This window comes from Bombus pyrosoma, linkage group LG4 (assembly GCF_014825855.1).
Source record: "Bombus pyrosoma isolate SC7728 linkage group LG4, ASM1482585v1, whole genome shotgun sequence".
NCBI classification, from domain to species: Eukaryota; Metazoa; Arthropoda; class Insecta; order Hymenoptera; family Apidae; genus Bombus; species Bombus pyrosoma.
In genome coordinates, this window is record NC_057773.1 from 6370580 (window position 1) to 6394707 (window position 24128).

The 24128-nt window shown below is 36.3% G+C and overlaps 2 protein-coding genes and 1 long non-coding RNA gene across 11 annotated transcripts in view; all 3 read right to left on the reverse strand.

Annotated features, from left to right (window-relative positions):
- Positions 1-24128, reverse strand: part of LOC122567226 (serine/threonine-protein phosphatase 2B catalytic subunit 2-like) — a 232276-nt gene that overhangs the window by 151173 nt on the left and 56975 nt on the right. The window lies entirely within an intron of this gene.
- LOC122567240 lies at positions 1914-5203 on the reverse strand. 2 transcript variants are annotated; one of them, XM_043725614.1, is made up of 3 exons: positions 4917-5203; positions 3545-4820; positions 1914-2243 (listed from the first exon to the last, which is right to left on the reverse strand). In XM_043725614.1, exons 2-3 carry the CDS (start codon positions 3874-3876, stop codon positions 2165-2167), a joined length of 411 nt encoding a protein of 136 aa, XP_043581549.1. In that variant the 5' UTR covers positions 3877-4820; positions 4917-5203; the 3' UTR covers positions 1914-2164. The 2 variants fall into 2 exon arrangements, with proteins under 2 accessions (XP_043581549.1, XP_043581548.1); XM_043725613.1 differs by having other exon boundaries at positions 3468-4820; positions 4917-5198.
- Positions 5799-13738, reverse strand: LOC122567242. The gene is made up of 3 exons (XR_006316733.1): positions 10886-13738; positions 10296-10428; positions 5799-7395 (listed from the first exon to the last, which is right to left on the reverse strand). It is a non-coding gene; the product is annotated as an uncharacterized LOC122567242 (long non-coding RNA).

The following is a 24128-nucleotide window of genomic DNA, read 5'->3' on the forward strand; positions in this document are numbered from 1 at the left end:
ATTAATAATCATATATTATTTGAATAGCCTCTGTTATTTGTTAATATTTCTATTATTGTTCCATTACGTTCTTTCCTTTTAGACGTCTTAAATAATAATAATAAATCTCTAGTCTTAAATACAGACCCTCGTATGTATTACTCCGTGGAATTATTTATTATTTGTTACCTATTATTCGTCTCGCAAAGTGAAAATGATCCTTTTATTGACAGAAAGGTCGAACGAAATTCGGTTGAAGAGTATCACGGACCTCGTACGAACCAATCGTTAACGGTTTCTACGCGCACGCTGAGACAACAAAACTCCTTTGTTTCTTTTGCAAGTACAGTCTCAGCGACAATACACGACGATGCGCATACGAAACCAGTCACTTATATCTAAGGCACGTCGCGAACGAACGAATTCTAGAACCGATAGAAAGACCAGCCACGTTGATAATACGAAATAGTACTAAACAGTGAAAAGTGTTGGGAAAGAACGGTTAACGACTTCAGCTAAGACGGTTAAAATGGATTGGGAGAACATTTACATCGACGTTGGAGTCCGATTTGAATTGGTGTTCCGATCGGCCAATGGAAATTTCTTTTCCTTGTCGCTGTTAATTGATTGGAGAACGTTGCCGATGTTCCTTTAATTTTGTTGGTTGACGTTTACCTTGCTCCAAACGAAGAGTTTTAATCAACGTCGATTGGTTACAAAAGATTATGTTTTCGACTTTTTTTATTATTCTTTGTGTGTTTACTCGTTGACGAATAGCTAGTTTCTTTGTGCTGTAAGACGATTGTTGATTCTTATTGCTGCTAATTTGTTTGACAAAGTATGCCGATATTTTTTTCCAGATGTAAAATGGTTGTTAATATTTCAGTTGATCATTTCTTCAACATCATTCGAGAATGCGATTCTTTGATTGTTTTAAGTATATCGAGGAGAAATTTATTTGACCCTCGTAATAACTTAGCCTAACAGATGTCACAGATGCGTTTATAGTAAAAACCTTCTAGAATGTTATCTTCTTTATTTTTAAAAAGAGAAGTAGTCTATAAAACATATAAAGGAAGATTTGTAAATATCTAATGGTCACATCTTATCATATATAACGTCACTTGATTGAAGTAGAAACAAAAAATTGTTTGAAACCAAGCTACAAGTATTTTTACAACTACATATATGTTCTTTCTCAGGAAGAGCTTAAATATATTGAAGCAACATTGAACCAGATATATCCATCTCATTAGACAAGACAGATTTTCCAGAATGAAGAAGTCAGAATTACAAATGTCGCAGAAAATTTATTAAAATCATACACAATGTCATAAATCATCTTTATCATTCAACATCTTCCGTTGCCAGGATCTTTCTCAGAAAAACTTACTTAATTTTCATTCCATCACCGTACCTCGTTAACTTCATCGTGACAACTTTATTATCGTGCTGGTTGTAAATTGGCGGACAATCGAAACGTGTAAATAGATCTTCAATAGACAACGGTTGACCAATGTTCGACCAATCGATGAGAATATAGCACAAGCGCGAATATTTTTCTAAAACCGGCATATAAATTTAAATACACGATATCCGTATTTATTTGGGCAACTTTGCTATAGATTCCCAAATATTTATGAACAAGCATGATAACATGTCTTTATTATATTTAAGAATTTAACGCTAGAAATACCAGAAATTCGTTTTCCTGATATTCCTCTTCGGCGTGTTTTGTTATAACTTAAAAACAACTAATGAAAAATAATAAAACGATTCACTATTACTTTAAGCAAAACAAAGAAGAATACATGTTTCTGCTGAGAAAACAAAAACGCGGATAAATATACCTATTATAGTGTAAATAATAATCCTTATATTCCGATAACTCTAGTCAAAATAACATTAGTTTTCTCAAATTAAAGTATGTATACCTGTAAGATTTTTCGTCTAAACCCCGCAAATAGCTTTAACTGATGTACTAGAAAACGAGCTCGTGTTGCTTCGTATTTCCGGGTTTCGCGATATCGTTTTCCGACGAAACAACCAAAAGATGGAATTAAAATATAATTTTGCTCGCGTCCCACGTTTCCGAGGATTATCCGATAAAACAGCGATAGATTCTTGAACAGTTTGTTTCCTCTTCGATGATTTCCTTCCGCTGATCATAGAACGACAGTAGCTTTCAAGTCCCATCGTGGTTCTCTTCTAGTCTGATATTATATTGCCGTTTACGTCTTTCTTCAAACCGTTCATCGTTGATTCTGCGAAGCGAAGATACATTTTTGTTTTTTTACTTTGCTTAAAAAGGTAGAAGGTTCAAGGATCGTGGAAATATTTGTCTTATAATTTAGTAGTCTCGCAAGCTCTATAACTGGAGATAAAAATGCAGCTCATGGTTATGATAGTATATTCTAGATAAGCTGGTAGCAACGAAGAAAGGAAACGATGATGAAGTTTACCGAAGAACTTCAGATCGCAAAAGGAATGAAAACAGAATGTTAAAGGTATCATCGTGGTATCATAAATCTACCCTCAGAATCTACATGTCCATTTCTTTCAAATCTTTTGTATATACAAAATGCATGAACCTAACTTTAAAACCTACATCCCTAATTTCTTCTCTATGCCAATATTATTATTAACATGCAACAGAATGTCAGAATATTCGATTAAACGAAATAATCAAACAATCTTGCAATGTTATGTTCTTCTGTATTATCCATAACACATAAACCTGCACCACTTCAAAGGCAAACCTTGCTACACAACGATCAACACTTGCTACGCCAATTTGCAATTGAAATGACAACGAAATTCATTTCAAACATCTATTCACAATGCACCGTTGTCCACATTGTATTATATCAACCACAAAACCTACATCTATTATACATATCTCTTTCATGCCATGTATCACTTTGATCACGTAACATTCAAACTCTCATAAACTAGATAAACTTATTATCCAAACGAAAAAAAAAAAAAAGAATTAAGAAGAAATTCTATCAAGTCAAACGCTTGTTGTTGCAATTTTCAATTAAGATGACAATCAAATACATTCCAAACGTCTATTCACAACGCATTGTCGTGCACAATGTATCAGATTAATTACAAAAATTACATCTATTATACATTCCTTCACCATCCAATGTAACGACCTGATCATGTAATATTCAAACTTTCACAAATTAGATAAACCTATCATTGAAATAAAAACAAAATTAAGAAGAAATTCTATCAAGTCGAACACACTTGCAGTTCCAATTTTCCATTAAAATGACAACCAAACACATTTCAAGCATCTATTCACAACGCATTGTTGTCCACAATGTATCGTATTAATTACAATAGCACACAATACCATACAATACCATACAATGCAATATACCAATCTGACCACGTGACATTCAAACTCTGGCAGAACAAATGAAATTATTATGCAAACGAGAACAAAATTAAAAAAGAATTTTGTCAAGTCAAACAACCCATGGAACTCGCTTCTCGTTTTCTCAACTCCAGCATCCTCTTCAGCTTGCCCATCATGGTGGTCCTACATGTGTACCTTGTTCCCTTCTCCTGGCCCATATCAAAGAACGCCTTGATGGTGGAAAATCTTCCCATGCTCGATTCCTGCGACACTCCACTTCTACTACCAGTTTCAGCGTTTCTTAGCGGGGGCAGCGAATTTTGTGAAACTCGATTAACCTTGTGCAAGTTCTGACGAACAGCTACGTATAAGTTATCCTTGCGATCGACCAAAGGAGCGTCCAAAGTTTTCCACGGTTTTCGACATTTGTCCTTCCCCTCTGTTCGTTCCTCCTCTTCTCTATTCTCCGTTTCAATCTTTTTCTTCAACAACGATGAAGAATCGTAGCGAACGTTGTTCGATGACATGACACGGTGCAACTTTCACCATACAAACATCAATACGAATATGAGAAGCGTAACTTTCGCTTTTCGTTCGGTTGAGTTTGAAGATATTGGAAGATTCGTCGTTTGCAGCGTAGATAAAATAACGACGGTATAGTGAAGTTGTTGCGTATTGAAACGGTGAGTTAATTGGTCGAGCACAGTGGTTTGCGTTGGTTCGTGGTTGGTTGTGGCGTGTATGGCAACTCGTGGTTAATTGGTGCAGACAGACGAGTTGGATTGTAATTGGATAGTTTGGTTATCTACGATTGGCTATCTCTTTCATTTCTATGATAAACTGCTCTCGTTTCTTGTCTTTAATATCGAATTACCTTTACGATTCGTAATATGCTGCTTCTTTTCCATTACCAAATTCACTGGAAATACGTACGTAATAAACTGGTTTGACTGCTTGTCTGATACCGAGGTACATTTAAGCAAGACAGTTGTAATTACAAAATTAATTAAAATGAATTTTAGCTTGAGATATCATCGATCACGTTATGTAGCTATAATTCAGAACTAAATATGCTATATTTAGAACAGTAGAATTAAAGCTGCATAAAATGCTATGAATAAATAGTAGATAATTCCCAGTATATATCTTGAACTAATGCTGTACTAGCTAAATCACTAACAGAAATAAAATATTCTTCTCTATGCGATCTTCCTTTTTGCACCAAGCTTCTTCCTTCACAACGCAAATTATCCAATTTTTATCCGAATACCTTATCAATTTTTATCTTTTCGTCGAACTTCTTTCCTCATAATACAAACGTTCCAGCGTTCATAAAAGTTCGCTGTTAATTAATTTTCTAAGGATTACTTGTTCTCCAGCGATCTAACCTGAATCGCGTCAGGGATGAAAATCTATCCAACTAAAACTAATTTGTCTTCATTAATTTTTTGTTTCATGATTATAGAAATTTCTAAAAGAAAAAAAAATACAGTTAACGTGTTAAAATATATTCAGTGGTAAATGTAGGCTAGTTTTTCTAGTTCAAATCAAGTCATTAAGTACCAACCTGATTAAAACAAAGACACCAACGTATCCGGTTGACCAAAATTTCAAGTAAACAAATCACTTGGAGGCAGAGGGAGGATATTTTTTGACCCTGAAGACAATTCGCTCGGATCGGACGAAACCGCTTGCTTAAAGCTGGCCAACTTTTTATTTCTCCTGGCGAGAGATACCGAAAGCACGACGAAACTTTTCGGATTAGAATAGTATCGTCTGGTGAGGCTCGGCAGCCACTGTTTCTGGCCAAAAAAATTATATAAAATTCGAAGGCAAGATACAGCGCACCGCCTATACGCTTTAACAGACTAGAAACGTTGCAACACTATTTCGTTACTGTTTTCGAGAACTATGTTCCGCGTTGTATCTCATGAATAAGAATCGTTCGAAACTTTAAAGAATCGTTTCATCTCTTTCAAAGGAAGTTTCCGGCGCAGCAGAACCGTTTTCTCGTGGGTTGCAGCGTGTGTCGAATTTCCATAAAGTCCTATAGACGATATTAAATTTCAATTTGTGAAAAGCTGCCCATTAATCGATCGCACGTCAGTCAAAGTGCGATCAGATATCGGTAATCTCAATTGTCGAGGATGGTACGTTCAGAAATCAGTTGGTCGAATAACGCTGTCTATCTTTTATCCGAGAAGATCCATTTTCCATTTAAAGGACTGTGGAACGAACGAAGTTACTGACAGTGAGATCATTTGTTTCTACTTTTGTAACGAAGTTGCAAGAATAACGTTCCGAATGTTTGGTCCATTAAGAAGGTTCGCTTTCAAAATTTCAACTAACTTTCCTCCTACTCTGCGTATTAAAATTCGGAATTATTCCTGTGCAAGAATAATTTCACATGATACTTACGTTAAACTCGAAATACGATTCTGAAAATATATTTTACTGCTTGTATTCTGCTATATCTCGATCGACATTAGGGAGTTTTCTACGAATGTTTTGAAGGAAAACGCGAAAGGGACTGGAACGATCAAATGGTAGAAATCGCAGGAAAATAGGTGCACGGTGGTCAGACAATGCTTCAGTTGAATTTGGATGTATTTCTTATAATGTTAAATATAGATGTAATCTAAAAATTATATCAATTATATCAATATAAATAGAAGAATTAGCCAATCACACGAATGAAACATATATATACAATATTTCAACTTGTACTGCCAACTATTTAACAATCTTTTAAGGAATGCATGGTATTATAAGAACATTGCCTCTTTGTAGGGTGAATACAATAATGTACACAAGGAAGATATTTTTCAAGTTTACAAAATGCGTATAAACATTTGGTGAAACTTAAAAAGGAGATAGAAACAAGCAACAGTTTCGGATTAACAAAAAATCACGTTCAAAGAGTAAAAATCGTAAAAGTCGAAATGGACAATAGTCGAATAATGCTAATATTCTGATAACAATCAAATTGTAAAAACATATAAAACAGTGATCCGAAAAGTATAAAAAAGGAAGCATGACTTAACTTATTAAAAGAGAATCGTGATTTAAGGAACCTTGGTATTGTTTGTTTCCATCTATACATACAGACGTTGTATATCTTAATTATATGAGGAAGACTAGTTTGTTGCTTATTAAAATTTAAACGATTATTATACTGTTAATATATACAAATTATTTAAAATCGTATATATATATATATAGTGAAATTAAATCATAAGATGAAGTTGGTAAATCTAAACGGTGGCCCGCCGAGATACAACTTACATTAATTAGAACAAACAATTGTTTAAAATTTAACATAATGTGAACACAGTTCCTAGTTACCTTTGCAATATACAGCGTTCATATTTCATTCCAAATAATGCATAATTTACGAAAATTTAAGTCACCAACCAAGTCAGAAATTTCAGTGATGGTTGCTACGAGACGACAGCAACATAAATCTTACGTAATATTAATTATTTTAATTATATCTACCTAATTAAATCTAAATTCGCAGGTCCTTACAAACGAATTATACATTTATCACCTATCTGCTAAGCTTACAAGAAAAGATTTACACGAAACTAAGATGGGGTCACATATCTTTAGCGAAACGCTTAACGCTAATACAAAAATCGATTTAGATAATTGCGACATCGTCAGAAGTATCTTCCTCGCGAGATTAAATTCTAATTTATATTTAAATGCATCTATGAATGAAAACTAATCGAAAAGTCGAGAAAAACGAAAGGGATTCGTTAGAATTGATAATCTTTGCTGAGATTCTCGATTCTTAAACGAAGTCACATTTTTATTTTCTCGAGCATCGATCAATTTCCATTATCCTCATTTAGCAACGAGCTCGAAACCAGTTGCAAAACATTTGCAAAATTAATTCGACGTTTAATCATTAATACTGGCGCGACCTTTCAATTTCCTCTTGTGTTACTTACTTTCTGTAGCAAGTAACAAAGCTCAGATGAACCTCCGTGTTTTATCTTCATGGTTGCCTGACGGATATATGTCCCTTCCTCGTTTTAGCTCTAATAAGAATTCTTCGTTTACATTTTTGTTTTACTGCATTTTTCATTAGTACACTCTAATATCTTTATCATACACCGCATACACACTTATTGTATACTCTGAACTTATTTACGTAACTTTCTTTCGAAGTTCGTAGAAATATGACGAGGATTTCTTGGAATTTATTGGGTGTCTGAATTTGTTCTTTTATGGTAACACAATGAATAGATTTTCACGACATAGCTAATCGTATTTCCGATTTTTCGTATCGAAGATTTCAAATAGAAGTAGTCTTGAAGATGCAAAAACTAATCGAAAAAGTGCAAGGTTATGATAGCGCGATAAATGAATATTTATGAGACAGTCGATCGTATTTATGACTCTTACTAATGCAGATTTTTAATGAAACAGGTATTCAGACTATTAGAAATAACGCATGCTTTCGAAAAGTACACGCGCGTGTATTCATTTTATTGCTAGTTACACGGCTGCCGATGTTTATGCATTTATGCTAACTGTAGACACGAAAACAACGGACAAAATAAACACAAATGTACAAATGAAAATCGCCTAATAAAGAAAGGAATAAAGTAGGTACGCGTTACAGCATTCAGAGGATAAAACGTAATTTTATTCAAGTTTTGCTCGCGTAAAACATGAATTTGCATGAATATCCACAGCCTACAAATTATTAATTCATGATCAGTCCGTGCATTTCAATACGAAACGCTGGAGCATGGTAACATTGGGAAATTTCTTTCGCCGACCTATATACACGTTTCAAACGTATACAAAGAGCAGAAGTCAGAAAAACTTGTTTTGCTTTGAAACGGAAACATAACCGGCAAGCGCGTATATATATATGTATATGAAATCCTCTTCAAAATCGTTATACCGAAACTGAAATATTTAACCGCAGGAATATAACGCTTTCGCAAAGAGGAACGAACGAAGAAGGAGGCGATACTTGGAAAGCAATCGAATCGTTTGATTGCTTTTCTCTATTCGATAAATCTTCCCTCTGGCAAATCCTTCGAAACAAAATGGTTTGGCAAAAGGAAAAAGAAAAGAAGAAAAAAGAAGAAACACGATCTCCGGTAAATGTCCAAGAAGGCTGCTTACAAAACTCGGTGATCTCGCTTTCCACAGCGCGTCCAGATCATCAACGTTCGAGATCCAAACAAACGTGCATAACTATAAACAGAGTAAGCTGCCGAAACCGAGATCCCTAGGCGAAACTCGCGTATTCCACGGACAGAATCCAGGGAAACGCGATACGAGTCAGCCATCTGGCGTTGGCCATCAATCCTTTCCATCTTCCAGCCATAGCCAACATAAAACTACTATTATTACGCTACTGACACGAATATTGAACTCTTTGTACGTTCTATTCGTGAAAGTTCGACAATTCTGCAAAGTTAGTTCAACCGTATTCATGTGGATGTTGAAGCTTCTCGCGTGTTCTCTTTCTGAACGTTTAATGGGGAGTTTGAAAGTTTATATCTTTACTTTTATAATTTTAATTTAACAGTTTTAACTGAATACGAAGTCGCCGTTTATCGTTAAAAGATTATTGGATATCCAAGATGGATATTTGAATCGAACCGCTAAATCGAAATCCTTGCATATTCTTTTATAAAAGTTTCAAAAATTGGAAATCTTCTCTGTATACGTATGTAACTGTAATTTAATCGGAGACTATTGTTCTTACATCGACGACGCGAAAATTTGCACCTTTGCGACGTATGCGGAAATGCGAAATTTAATCGAGTTCGATGCAAGATCGCTGTTATTAAAAATACCGACGTGAATAGTTGATTCTCTATGTCCACTCCTGCGAAATATCCTGAATCTAATGTAACTCTAATTTTGAAAATCCCTGAAACCGTTATTATTACGCTAATATTTAATCCTTCGCGATCCTCCTATCGAAAAAATCCGAAAAATAATCAAACGTTAATTTTGATAGAAAGAATCCACGTTATTATATTACTCGCGCAGAATTATGAAATTTCTTAAATCCCCTTACGAATACAAAAAAAAAAAAAAACAGAAAAACAAAAAGGAGGAAAAATTCAAAAACAAACGACACATAAATAGGAAGTAAGAAAATAGAAGAAAGTTGAAGGAAGAGGAGACAGAAACTGTAAATTGTGGAGAGAAGAGGAAGACGAAGGAGCCATGAAACGGAAACGGCATCCTCGTGACGAAGTTTCTCGCGTAGCTGCCAAAAGGTGCGTATAAATAGGCCGGCTGACAAAAACAAGTCGCCGCGTCATATTGCGCGGACATAAAAGTTTTTAATCGCGCCGGCTTGCGCGCTTTACGAGCTTCGCCTCTCCGTGCCGAATATTTCTATTCTTTTCTACTCCTTCTACGAATTAGTGCAGCTATTTTACAAGCAAAAGAATTCGAAAGGGATTGTTCGTTCTCACGTTCGAGATTGGCAAGTTGGGAATTAAACTGCGAATTAAATTTGCGTAAATTCATATTCTTATGAAAGCAAATAATGAAACGGGACTGGAGAAAATTACAAAAGTTTGTTTCCTAAAAAAGATTAAACGCGCGATATGTTATAAAATACTTCGATCCGAGTATTTCACGTACTTTTACATATCGCGAGTATCTTCGCATCTCCAAACTTTCTATAATTACGACAAACGTTCGCAGTTTAATTACGACCAATTATGAAATGGTACAATTTTGCAGGGATTGATAATGGGACTGAAAAGTTACCGAACTTCCATCGAAATTATTCGTTAGAAACTTGACTTCTCGTATGAGAAGTATTGACCTTTCAATTTCGCGATGATATTAGAGTGTAAAATGAGAAGTATGTTGAGATTGATTTTCTTTAATATCGAAACCAACACTTCTAGCAATACTTTTTAATATTAGAAACGAAGAAAGAATTTCTTACCAAAAATGATGTCGGATAATATATCGAAATGATAACTTCATCGCCATTGTTATACTTCCAGGGACGATCTTTCTATCATTTTCGAGCGTCGTGTCCAATCGTCTCTTTCTTTTTCGAATATCACTTCATGTATCTGAAAGAGTCGAGCCCTCAGCAATTTCAATCGAATTACCAGATTTCTCGATGAACCTTACGTTTGAAATAAATCCGTGTTTAATCTACTATTAATTAAAATTTATTCGAATACAAACAAATTCAATATATATATATATAATATATATATATATATATATACTAAGACAATGTAATACAGAAACGTAACAAACAGAATGCAGAGAATCACGCGCGAATTGTTTCACTGGAAAACGTGAGAGCTTACATAAAAGTATTTATGTTACTATAGAAATGTATGTTTCGGAAATACGAAGCGTTGGAAACACGAGAATATGTGGAATATTTGCTCGCGTCCTTCGCCACGCTAAAAGTCACGAGTGTATACTACGTATTCGTTTGGCGAGTGTGAAATTCATCTCGAAAATTTAACAAAATCTAACGATTCCTTTACAAAAATTATCTGGAAATTCATTTACCTTTATGACGATCGAAATTCATCAGTAATTGACATGATGACACGAGGACATCCTGCGTTATCCTTCGATCCAGCATCTGCTCGCGATTATTCTGACGACACGTGTTTACCTGATGCTTCTCGTGTGACGACTTAAACGGAAGTCGGTGGCACGTCGCTCTGACTCGATCTCCTTCGACTCGATTCGTTTCCATTCGTTTCGATTCGTCCAGATGGCGTTCCAGAAATCGGAATAATCGCGAATTGTTGTTCGATTCTCGTTTATTTCGAAAATTTGTCTACAATAACATTCGATGTTATGATCTATCGTCGGCTACGCGTATTAATACTAACTTCTCGTTACTTTGACACCGTAGAATTCCTACAGTGTAATCACTGTGGCTGATTTATCATTTTTTATGTATTTTAATTAATTTATTAAGTAATTTACAAGACGACCAATGTATTCGTCTTTTATGTTTTTCTTAAACGAGTAAAATGTTTAAAAATGTTGAATGTAGAAATTGAAAATACATATTTCACTTTTTATTTTGTATTTTAAACTTGTGCGCCTTCTTTACAAAAATATCGGAGAAATGTATTTTTGCTATCGATAATAGATAAAGAAGAAATATCTGAATAATTTCAAAGAAATTAGAATATCTCTTATCTTTTAAATGAAGTAACGTTATAATGGCTACGTGTTTCCAACTAAATGAAGAGAAACAAATATTCCAGAAAGAAAATAATAGAATTCTAATTTCTTTTTTCTTTTTCCATTTCGAAATGGTACTTGGATACGATTTCTTTTAACTAGGAAGAATAGTCAATTTCCGTAAAAAATTTTCGACACTTAATTTTAACTCGGTAGAGATAATCAAAAAGCCCCGTGACGATTTCAAAGCGGAAATTGCATCCATCAAGGAAGCAAAATGTCCAAAACTTCAAATACATTCAAATACATTATTGATTACGGCGAGTTTGGTTCGTATCGAAATTTGTCAAAATACGGGAAAGCTTTCGTAACTGTCAAAAGTAAATTATGAGGTGGTTTAAAATTTGCGAACCTTCTGAAATCAGCTGCGTCACTACGGGTTAATTCGTCCGTTACGAGCTCGTTTGTACACACCGAGTGTCATTTATAAGTTTTAATTATGACACGCGTGGGTCACTGTAATTTTATGCTAGATTAATTTCAGCGAATTTGGCGTTCGCAGCCACGTTTGCAGCAATCGATGCATATTGTCGTAGAATTATTCGCTGGAAATGTCACTTCAGATTTGCGAAAAATATTTGGAAATATTTGGAAAAAAATACCGAAAGAACAGGACAACCTATTTACATATTTTATAAATATTATGTTTCATACTCGACATTGTGTTTCTATTCGATTGATCTGTCATGAGAGCAAATTGTCAACCTACGACCGATTGATCTTCGTGAAAATCAATAACGGAAGATTATTTCACGGAATTTCTCTTATTTCAGAGAAATAAAATTCGTCGTGAAACGTTCGACAAATTCCACACGACACTTCGTGAAAGCTTCAAAGTCATCAATCACAGAAGATTAACTGAAACAATTCTTTTTACTTCGTAAAAATGAAATTTCATAAAGCGACTCTACAGACGATCATATAGATTTCATAAAAGTTCTAAGATTATTAATGACAGAAGGTTGATTAGATAAAAATTTCTTTTATTTCGGAAGTTTTCTCCTGAATTCTCCTGAAATTTAAGACGAAGACAAGGTAATAATCGATCGTGTATCGTGCTACGAGCATTGTCACTAGTGTGACGCGTTTACAACAAGCCGAACGGAAACGAGAAATCTACCAATTACGGCAGACAACCTTCGCAGATTGAAATCAACGAATCGCGATATCCATTGGGCTCCCATGGCGATATTTCGTCGATGTTTGATTAGACTTGGATGGACAGCCAGCATCGTCAAATCAATGTTACGCTTTGCTTGAAACAGTTGTTTGATTTATTCTACACGTCGTTCTTCGTGAACGCTTGATTTTTCTTTTACCTGTAACTTTCAGCTACGTACACACTTGCGCGAATGTTGATAGGTAGAATCATATTGAAATTGCATTATTCTTGGAATCTTTTAAATTTGTTTAATGTTTTTATTAAACAATGATTCAGAGAAGCAGCTCTTATGTGCGAACGTTCAAGTTCTAATTAATTGTGTACAAAGAAAAACAAAAAGTGTTCTGTTATACGAAACATGTGTACGTATTTTTTAAAATTGCGTATTTTTGTTAGAAAATACAAGAATAATTATGTACAAGAACTGTGAATGATCCAAACAGCTTTGGAAAACATTTCGTTCTGAAAAATAGAGGAACCTTCGCCAGATGGAATTTCTTATATCCGTAAAGGAGAATATAATTTGAAGGTAACTTTTTTCCTTTGCTGATAGGGCGGCCGGGGCATTATGAATTCCAATATGCAAAGGAACTCGCTACGTTCGCTGCGCTACTTTACGGCGTAAGATTTCTCCGTTGCCAAAATTCATGCAAAGTATCTTTAGCGGATGAAATCTTTTGTACATCCGCAAAGAAACCGCGGATAACTTTCGTCTTTAATAATACAAAGATCCTGTAGAATCGGCGACCAAGAAACTAGATTACCCGATATACAACAGAAAATTACCCACCCTAAAAACAAAGATCAATTAGCCAATGAGCAGATGCTTCAAAAATTCACAAAGAAAAATAAACGCCCTGATAATTTCCCTGCTCAGCTACTATCGTCGATGGCGTCACAAGCACCGATCTACCAAGCAACCTTCCGCTTTCATAAACAAGAAGAAACAGGCTTGTCGAAGCAAAAAAGTCCTTTCTGATGCAACGCGAGTTACACACGCGACGAGCAAACACCATGATCGGGAACAGTGTACGCGCTTGATTCGCACGGCCTCGTCAGCGCGAAGAAGGGAAAAGAAAAAAAATCGTCACTCGAGTCGATTGCGTTTATCATTCGCGAGTCCCACGATAATGAGAAGGCCACACACAGAAGACCGCTTATGTATACTTTTACACGCAGATATAGATTACTATGCGCAGAGTACTTACATCGGCTCGTACAAGTACGCGTGTAACCAGGCTGCGACATCGGGGACACGGGCTCGAAGAAACGAGCAAATTTCAATCGAGATTACTCCCTGTTGACATTTTCTCGGAGTTCTTCGAGCGTGCGTGCTCGATCGCGCCACGATAAATAACAAAGAGCGCCAAAACCAGTCCCGCGACCTACTTGCCGACGCCGGATGAAATTGCACTCGGCCCACGAATATTAATAATTAAGCAGCTTGTCGTTCGATCAGCGATCGATCCGATCGCCCGAAAACCGTTTCTCCTCTGATCTTTTACCAATTAACCTATTAAGGATGCAATTATTCTAATTTATATATCGTTTTGTTAAGTACACAGATGTATTAAAATAGTAAATACTTTATCGTAGTGATTTATTGTTGATGATTCGAACTTGTTGATATTAAACTTAGAAAAGCTAAAATCTTGCCGAACGATGTAATATTTCTGATAATAATGTTCGACTGTCAACCTTCTCATTCTACTGATCCTCCAAATTCGTGCGATAGTCCTTTCAAGAGGAATTTTTCTCTCAAGAACGAACGATATCGTAACGCTACCGATAAACTAAAATTTGACAAGAGATAGGATAACCTTGATGTAGCTACACTTATAACACGATTCCATGTCCCAAGACGTTATATATCCCTCGATTACATCGTACCCTAATATCGGAAATTTTTTGCGTCCTTTCTCAGACCGAACTTATTTCACTCTTCAAGGAGTTTCCTTCGCTGCCGCTACAAATTCATGCGTGAATATACGACCCGACAGATGAACATGAAAATTTCGCAATTCGACGCGTCCGAATATCGCGTGACGAATATGCTTCTCAGAATATTTTAGTCTAGAAAATTCTTACTATTTCGTACGCTGTACATATAATTCCACACGAACTTCAAGTAGTAGTCGAAGCAATGACATCCTCAAAAAAACAAAAAAAAAAAAAACAACTGACCGAATAAAGAAAATTTTGCAGCGAGTACTTAAGATGCTCAAGAACAATTGAAAGAGGACGACAATCTTTACGTTTAGGTCGTATATTCGAGATTAAATCTTTCCTTCGACTTGCATGCAATCAGGGAGACGCATGGAGTCACACAACTGCACCAGGAATTCAAGGATAGCCTCGCCCTTCACGAGGCTAAACGACGCGTGATTCGAAGGAACGTGTGTGTGTGCAACGCTCGAGGCGCAATTGAAAACCTTGAAGGACCAAGATGATAGGACGCAAGGAGCGATTTTATACATTTATCGAGCTGTCGGGAGAGGAGAGTACAGGCGCAAAGGATACGTAAATAAAAGACGATGGGATATGTAGGTCAGCGAATGAAAAGTAACGAGTCAGTCGTGACTGGATGGACATGAATGAATGAACGGAACGGGAATCGCGAGGGAAAAAACGTGGGGCGTAGGTAAGAAACGATGGACAAAAGGGGAAGACAACGCGGGCTCGAGCACAAGGGAGGGTGGAGAAGGGAAGGCGGGGCTGGTAGAAAGGAAAAGAAACGAAGATGACGGGAGAAAACGCGAGCCAGCTTGGAAAATAGGTCAGACCGGGAGAAAAAAGAAAAAAGAAAAAAGCAAGGTAAAAAGAAAAAGCAGCGCGTTAAGAGCTCTAGTTGTTCGCTGAAACATCATAGCGCGATATGGAGTGACGAGAAGCGAGAGTTTCTTACCCTTGGAACCGGTTCCCCGGGAAAAAGTATGGACGCAGTTAAACGCGCTCGTGTTTCGAGCTTGTTAACGGGCAAACGATAATTTCTTCGGGAAATTTTGCTGAAAGTTTCACGGCGCGAGCAATGGTAGATAATCGATAATTTTGTACTTTGATTATCTACTTTTTTGGATGAATATCTGTAATGAAGGTAGAAAAGAAGTCATTTTTCCTTTTGAGAGAATTAATAATTGAGAGGGTAAGGGGATAGGTTTTTTGAAAGAAAATTTTATATTGAGAAGTGGAAACTATAATTTGTATTGGAATGGTATGTATAAATTGGAATGCTACGATGTGTAAAATGGTAACGTCCTGGTGTTTTGGCGCTATGACTGGGGGTGATATACAGCGCGACTAGAAATACTACGCACTTGATGCTCAAGTATTTAATAATAAACAGAATTGCAAAACGACCACATACGATTCCAAAAGTTTAGTACAGGAATCGAAAGAAAATTCTACCGTCTGCGCTGCAATTAAAACCTGTTAATTAAACCACTGATTTAACCGTGGAATTAAAAACGCTGCCAAACTTCTACTTCCATTCTTCTCCGTTCTCAACAGCTCCCAAAACTCCGTGGAAAATGTTAGAACGACTGCATGCGACATTTCGAGAACTTCTTAACCAGAGAAAGGCCAACCAAATGTTCCCTTTCTATACCAAAAATCAAGAATACCGAAGAACGATTACATAATTTCAGGATTAAAATCTTGGTAAGCAAACCAGAGAAACGGTCTTTGGAGCTGCCGAAAATTTCAACATCTGTTCTAAAAAGCAACAACCAAGCCTAGCAGAAACCACCCCAATTATTCTCAAATCTCTGTAGCAAGAATAAAGAATTGTGGATCGATTAAAAAAAAAAGCTTATTTACCAAAGCGAGGCAAAAAATTCAAACATCCAAACCCTAAAACGCTCACGTTTGACAATCACTACGTAAAGCCATCTTAATCAACCATGGAAACAAACCACCCTCAACGACTGCTCTCGAAGCTCTATACCAAAAATCGCGCTAGCGTCGTACCAATCTCTCGAACAAACGGCAAACAAAGCTCTAAAAAGGTGAAAGCAAAGGGAGAACCAGCGGATCCGGTCAAAGACAAGAGGAGATAGGAGGTGGACGAGGGAGAGGAAAAGAAAGGGGCAGGCAGAAAGGCAGGCGGTGGAAAAGCGAGAGAAACGAGGAACAGGTAAGTAAGAGAGAAAGAGAAATATGGGTCAGAGGATGGACCGGACGGAATATTGATCCGGCCACCTCACGATAGTTGCCTGTGTTGCGCTATGCTCTGCCATGTTTTCTCTCTCGCTTTCTCCCATTTGTTATTCACCCTCTCTCGACTACCGAGGAAAGCAGATACACAGAAAGAGAGAAAGAGAGAGGGAGAGAGCTACGCTGAAGACCCTTGCAGTTTACCTTAGCTCTGCGGACTCTTGCAGTTTTAAATCGAACACCTGAGCCACGGGGAAAGTTGGCAGAAACGTTTACGCAAAGTATCGTGTTGCATCGCGAGTCCTCGCCACGAGTGGCATGGTATATTTGACTTTCAAAATGTAGAAAATTTACTCCATATGTTGTTATATAAATACGACACGTTATGTAAGGTACGTCGCCTTCAGGATTGTTCACCGATATTCAAAACTTGCTGTAACTATGAAGACGTTCTTAACACTTCTGAATGTGATTATTTTCGAACAACGCAGAACTATAGCGGACCTGACGTTAGTTTTTAAAATCCTCGACCAGTTTGTTGACTGTTCGCGAAATTTCTCCATTTTTCAAATTGTACGCTGCTAAGATATTCGTCGGAAGGAGGCAACTTGTTCGTGCGTTGCCTTGTCTGGGGCCGGTAACATTTATTAAAGCATCGATATGTCAAATTATATGAAATTGCAGAAATCGTAACTTGAAATTAATGTTCACCAACTGGTATGAAATTGTAAAAATCGTAACATGAAACTAGTGCTCGTTCCTTTATACTTCAGTTCGTGTACTCGTGTATCCGACCTCGAGAGGCGCATGTCCATTAAACAAATAAATAAATATAACTATTGCCATGTACGTATGATCATATGTTAAAGTAAACTATTAAAGTAAACGATTACAAGGAGATTACACCGACGAATGCATCACGATCATGCGAGACGATTACGAAAGTTTGATGTTTACTGAAATAACTATGAAATAAAACACAGAAATAGCAGTAACATAAACACTTGTTAGAATGATATATTGCTATAACAGCATTAACATATCGGACGTTAGTTTTGCAAAGGAAATATTTTGCAGCGGAATAGAAGTTAGTTTAAGCAGAAGAAGAGTCGTTTGGTTTCATGATTGATAGGATTGGTTATTAAGGGTTAATTCGGTAAATGATACAAGTAGCAAGAGGTTATTTCTGCGTGGAATATATTTTTAGTTTCGTGGTAGCTATTAGCTTGTCCGAAAAATTTCTTTCGTTTTATAAGGAAATAATAGAATAATAATAAATAGAATAATAATAAAACAAAAATTGTTGTTCATCTATTATTTTCTTATAAAACGAAAGAAATTTTTCGGACAACCTAACAGATGTAGATAAACATGTAAGAAATAGATATTCGTATAATAAAAGACGATTACTCTGGTCCATTCGAATATTTTATTCCTAATAAACTACATATATATATATAATTTCTGAAGAAAATCGCTTTCCGCTAATCGAATCGCCTAATTAGATGAGAATCCTCGAATCAAGATATCCATTATCTATCCATTATCTTAGCGAACCTTGGTTACTTCCAAAAATGAAATCTGAGCCTAGCATGTATTGGTACACGTACATACATTTGTCCGATATTGCTTGTATTTGAATATCGAGTTTTTGCATGAAATATTTCCATTAATTTTTCCAACACAATACAAACCTATAACTTTGCTGGTATTATTTCAACGTACATGCTACGTAGCTGAAATCGCAACAGTAAAAATTTAATAATGAGATACTATTGGGTTGGCAACTAAGTGTCAATATCACCTAACGACAAAATCCGCAATCACTTGGTTGCCAACCCAATGATTACAAGATTTTGATTTTCGATGATAAGTATGCAGCGATGCGCTAGAAACGATGAATTATTCGATAAATAATTTCAATTTAAAATATCGTTAACTTGGATGACCAGACAACTCGTTTTAAATAAACAGACGATACCAAGGGATGCATTGCAATGTGTCAATACCAAAGTGTGTTACAAAATGAAGCAAAATGTTGCCAGAGGATGCGACAACTGGACGAATTTACAACTTAACGCGATGGTAGTCATCACTCTCCTGTGCGACTCTATGTCTTTCGGATGAAACGAAACGAAACGAAAAGACGTTTCGTGAAACGGCCTGTGCAGCTCGTAAATTTCGACCGACGATCTCATCGTGACGCGTTATTGTTGACAACGACGAGCCGCGCACTCTCGTAAACCGGACCGTATCGAATAGTCGTGTTGACGCGGGACGAAAATATCGCGGGATGCGATTATCGTTCACCGAGAAAACCGGAAGCTGAGCAGTCCAGCACAGGCTGGACGTGCCGGTACACATGCGTTGACACGTAATTATCGCTGCGTGCACGGGTACACGTGTCTTCTCGCGGATTTACTGGCTGGGTTGTTTGAATTTCTATCGAGAAACACGCTGAACGCTCACGTCGACCGATAAAGCGAGGGTAGCCGGTGGAACGTTGATTCCAGAGTCGATATATTTTCAAACAAATTGGCTTCTCAGGAATATTTACATATTCAGTTGTTCTTAAATTAGAAGCTATTTTTTAAATTAGAACAATACGACGTTCTCTTATAGGTAGAATTTTTTATATTGAATTCTTTTACATTCAGAATTATGTCAGTTGAGTTTCTTACAGATGCTGGATATCTTCAAATAAACTAGTTTTTGAACAATTTTACATGTTCAATGAGTCGTTTTTAAATTAGGAATTTTTCTTTGCGTATGGAGTCGAAGATCAGTACGTTGTTGCTCGACTGTCGAACTTTCTACATTAACTTTTTCATGTTCAAAAATGTCACTTAAGTTATCATTATCGTGTTACTTGCAGCGGTTGGATATTTCCTTGTTTAAAGTACATATGTATTTCGTATTTTCAATTGTAAAACGAATGTCTCAATATCAGTCCGATTGTGCAAAAGTCTGCAGACAATTGCAACGTAAGTAGAATAGGACGGAGCGCGGTCAGGCATTAAAGTCCATTTCCATGAAAACGACTGAGTTTGCTACTATCGATACGAAAAGACATTCTTCACGTAGCTGTACTGGTCATTCGAAACGCAGCAGGTAAAAGTTCGAAGGTAAAGCAGACGTAATCCGACACTTTCTCAACGAGATGACAAAACTTCCGTCAAAGTTGTTGCTTTCGTTACGATGCTCTGAATCTCCTGGTAGACAGGAGAAAAAATATAAAACGTATCCTTGTTACGTGCTCGTCTACGACAACTCCAACTCTGTAGCAGTTAAAAATTAAAATACAACCTTCGCAAAGTTCTTCGAAACTCGATTCAGACCCATATGTATTCGAGTATTACTCCACTGTAAATCTCGATGTAGAGTCATACTCTTAACTCTGATCTACACCGCTGCAAAAGAAACGGAATATACGAGCACTGCGGATTTGAAGAATTTCAAATTTACGATTGCCATGAATAAAGCGTAATGTAACAACCTTCACGTGAGTTTATTCTTTAATACCAGATTTCGCAACCGTATTACAACGTTTAATCGTATTATACGTGCATATTATTTAGAATAGAATTGTTAATGTTTATAAACTCGAATAGTAGAATTAATGTTGCTAATATATAGATAATTAATCTGAACCGCTATAATGGAGATACATGGGTGTAGCATATAATTATCGTACGATTACTATGTATCGTGTGATGAATTGATTAAAGATATGTGTACATAGACCATAATAATTGACCTGGTGTAATGAAAATACTTGTTACATTATCATTTCAAATTATCACAATCATCATAATATTGCTTGAAGACATGTTTTTAAAAACTATGTACATAACTATAACTAACATTTCCAGATCGTTACAGGGTCCAGTGTCCAATGTTTAATCCAGGATATTATTGAGTATTTATAATACTTTGCTACTCAAATCAGTATAAATACCAGTACCTATAATAATAATAAACGCAATAAATATTTATTATAAATATCTTTCGTTTTCTCTTTCAATCGTTAGATCATCCATCGCTACCTTATTTTACTATGCTCAACGTTATTCGTATACTCTGAAAGTATCAAATCTTATTATCCCTATTTCTAAGCTTTCGAATATTGACGACTCTCAACAATTTCCCTTGACAATAGAATTCCATTCCTAAGTGAAAGAATATTATCAAAATTCTGTTATCAAATAGGATATTGCCAAAAGCCAATCTCTATCTATCAAGTTCTGTAACGAGTGATTAACGAATATTATTGCAAGTTCTCAATATGTATAGTTGTCGTTTCGTGCGATCCATCGAGACGATGATGATGACGAATGTTACCTGTAGAAGATCCTTTAATCTGTGAATCAAAACGTACGAAGATCGAGGCGATGGTACTTACGTATTCGGTCATCGTGAATGAGTTCCGTGTGTTACAACGCGTGCAAGTCATGAATGGAAGAGAATGCATCGTATTGATTTCAGTGTTTCGCAACTACGCCCCTGTCGCGGCCACCGTGCCGCATTCATCTCCACGTGACTATAATCGCGCGACTGTAATGCGCTAACAGGGCCGTATTCGTGTGCTTCGAACAATCGCGTGGGCGGCGGCTACTTCTTTCATTTTAAATAATTTCATCGGAGCACCTGTTCTTCTTTGCACCTGCTTCCCAGCTTCTTTTATAATCGAGCGAAATTTTTTAGTCGGTAACTATCATCAAGTATTCTACAGGGTGTATGGGTTAAATGGGAACACCTAAATATCTGACTTATTTACGATCGTTTGAAAAATATCTGTTTTTTATTATGAAAAATTTATGAAAGAATTCTTTCTCAAGGACAGCTTTTCACGACATTTCGAGATCGTCGCTATATTTTTAAGCGGATCTCTATATTCTTTTATCCAACACGATTGATGCGTCTTCTTATTCTCTACGCAAAAGTATTAAGGTACTTTTGCCTGGAAATGCTTAGTTTAAAAGATATTTGAACGTTAACTGTGTAAAACTTGGCGCATGAGAGAACAGGGAAGCCGCAAAGTTGATACTCTTGTGTTTATGTTTTCCTTGTCTTTCCTACGCTACGTTTAATGAAACTAAAATCCAGGTATCTTTTAAATTATACATTTTCTGACGTAAGTAGCTTAATGCTTTTCTAAAGAGAATAAAATAACATATCCACCGGTGTAAAAAAATGTATAGAGTTCTACTTAAAAGAATACCGATGACCTCGAAATCTGCTAAAAAAAAAAAAGAAAAAATGAACCTGAGAAAATAGTATAAGTGGCCCTGAAAATAATATAACTTTGCGTTGAGAAATTTTTTTCATACAACAATAGACAAGGCAATTTTTTAAAGTTATCTCTCAGACATCCTGTATATAACTGAAATCGAAAGCCTGATTTACCCAATTAGAAGAAAGTGGCGTAAATTAGTAAGGAAGTCGTATTCATTATACAAGTCATATAAATTGCCATCATACGACACATTCTACCGAGCCTTTATCAAGGAATATCATCAATTGTATTCCACTATACTTTGATGTAGAAGAGAAACAGTGTGTTTAGTCAAAAACAAAATTATGCGAGTGGAGAACACAGAAAAACAAAAAAAAAAAGAACAAAATAAATTTTTTCGAATAGACAAAGTGTATGTTGCAGATAGTTGAGAAAGGATTGAGTGTGTTTGGAATGATTTAAGAATCGTTAAAGTATCGAAAGTGGAGGAAGAGTTGTCAGAACTGCATGAAATAAAGAATATGATGGACTTTCTGTCTGAAATATAAAACAAGAATCCGGTTATTTATATATTAAGAGAGTGGAACGAGGCTCGAGCCAACATTCGTAACGTAGCGTGGTGGTAAGGAATGATATAATTATCCACCTGAAATATTGTGCGAATAGTCGAGACGCAAGGACAATAAAGAAACTCTTCTAGTCTGCTCTGCAATCGAATATCGCGTTTCTCTCTCGTTTTCTATAGATTCGCGACGACTTTAAACGGTAATTGCGGCTCTAACTTAATTGAAACTTCGACCTAAACATTCCAACGTATGTTCGACAATAATGAGACTATTATTTAGCCTCTAGTTTCCACTAGTATAAAATTGACTGCGACAAGCGTGGGAAAATCGATAATTTGTGTATAGAATCTCCCAGTCCTAAGACTTTGGTCTCTAAAATAAAGTTTAACCGGTTTGTCGAGGAATTATTGCTGATACTAATTGGCCAAGGGAAACATAATCCAATAATCATTACTAATAGTTCTTCGTGTTCTCGCGAGATATAGAGTCAACGCGTGTCCTCTACGATAGTACCAAATATTCAAACAGAATAATAGAAATAATTTACAACGCATCCGAGTCATAAAATTTCGTTTCGCGGTGGATATTCCTTAAATACAAGCTTATAAAACAACGGAATCTTGAAATTTAATTTTTATAACTATCAACTACCGAATCCATCATCATAAATGCCACTAAAAAAGAAAAAAAAAAAGGAATTACAATGCAACAGAAAATTTAGTCTTATTCTTATTTTCTTTCACTATTCAATACATCGCAATGAACAGTCGCAAAAGATCACAATATTTGAAAGAGTTATACCGACTCTTGAAACTCCTTCTATTTCTGCTTCCTATTTTTCGCGTTCTATTTTTAATAACAGAAAAAAATATCCTCTTCTTTCAAAAAAAAAAAAGAAAAAATCAATGAGTACATACAATAAGAACAAAGAATAAAGAGTAACAGATACAAAGTAGTCGTTTGAAAAAAAGGCGACGATAGAAAAGCTCAAAGGGAAGTAGGATTCCAGACAGCCTGGTGTCCACGTGTCATCGCGAGGAAGACACGGAGGAACGTGGCGCGCGAGTTACGAGCGACGGGCACGCTTTATACGGCAAAAGTTGGACGGGTGCCCGTCAAAGCTCGAAAGTTCAAAGGAACGATTCTCGAACGATGCACGGCCTCGTTGGGCGGACTGGCCAAGTTCGTCGAGCTTCCGACGCGTCCAATCAAGGTTCGTCGAACCAGGCCACGTTATCAGCGGACGGCCAGGATAAAGGTCTCCGATAATCGATCGCCGGAAAAGGTTCTCGGTCACCGGGAAACTTTCGGTCCTACGCTCGAATCACGTCCAAATCGGCCGTGATCCCACCACGTTCCAATCCGAGCTCGGAGAAATTGGGAGAAACGATTTTCTTTTTTTAAATTAATTGCGCTTTGAAATATTCTGAATAT

Bases quoted from the DNA above. Each gene is read 5' to 3' on its own strand.
- LOC122567240 (XM_043725613.1), bottom strand. From the start codon at position 3,876: ATGTCATCGAACAACGTTCGCTACGATTCTTCATCGTTGTTGAAGAAA. The intron at 2,244-3,467 runs GTTGTTTGACTT...TTCGCTTCGCAG, and splicing joins ACGAGAAGCGAGTTCCATGG to AATCAACGATGAACGGTTTG.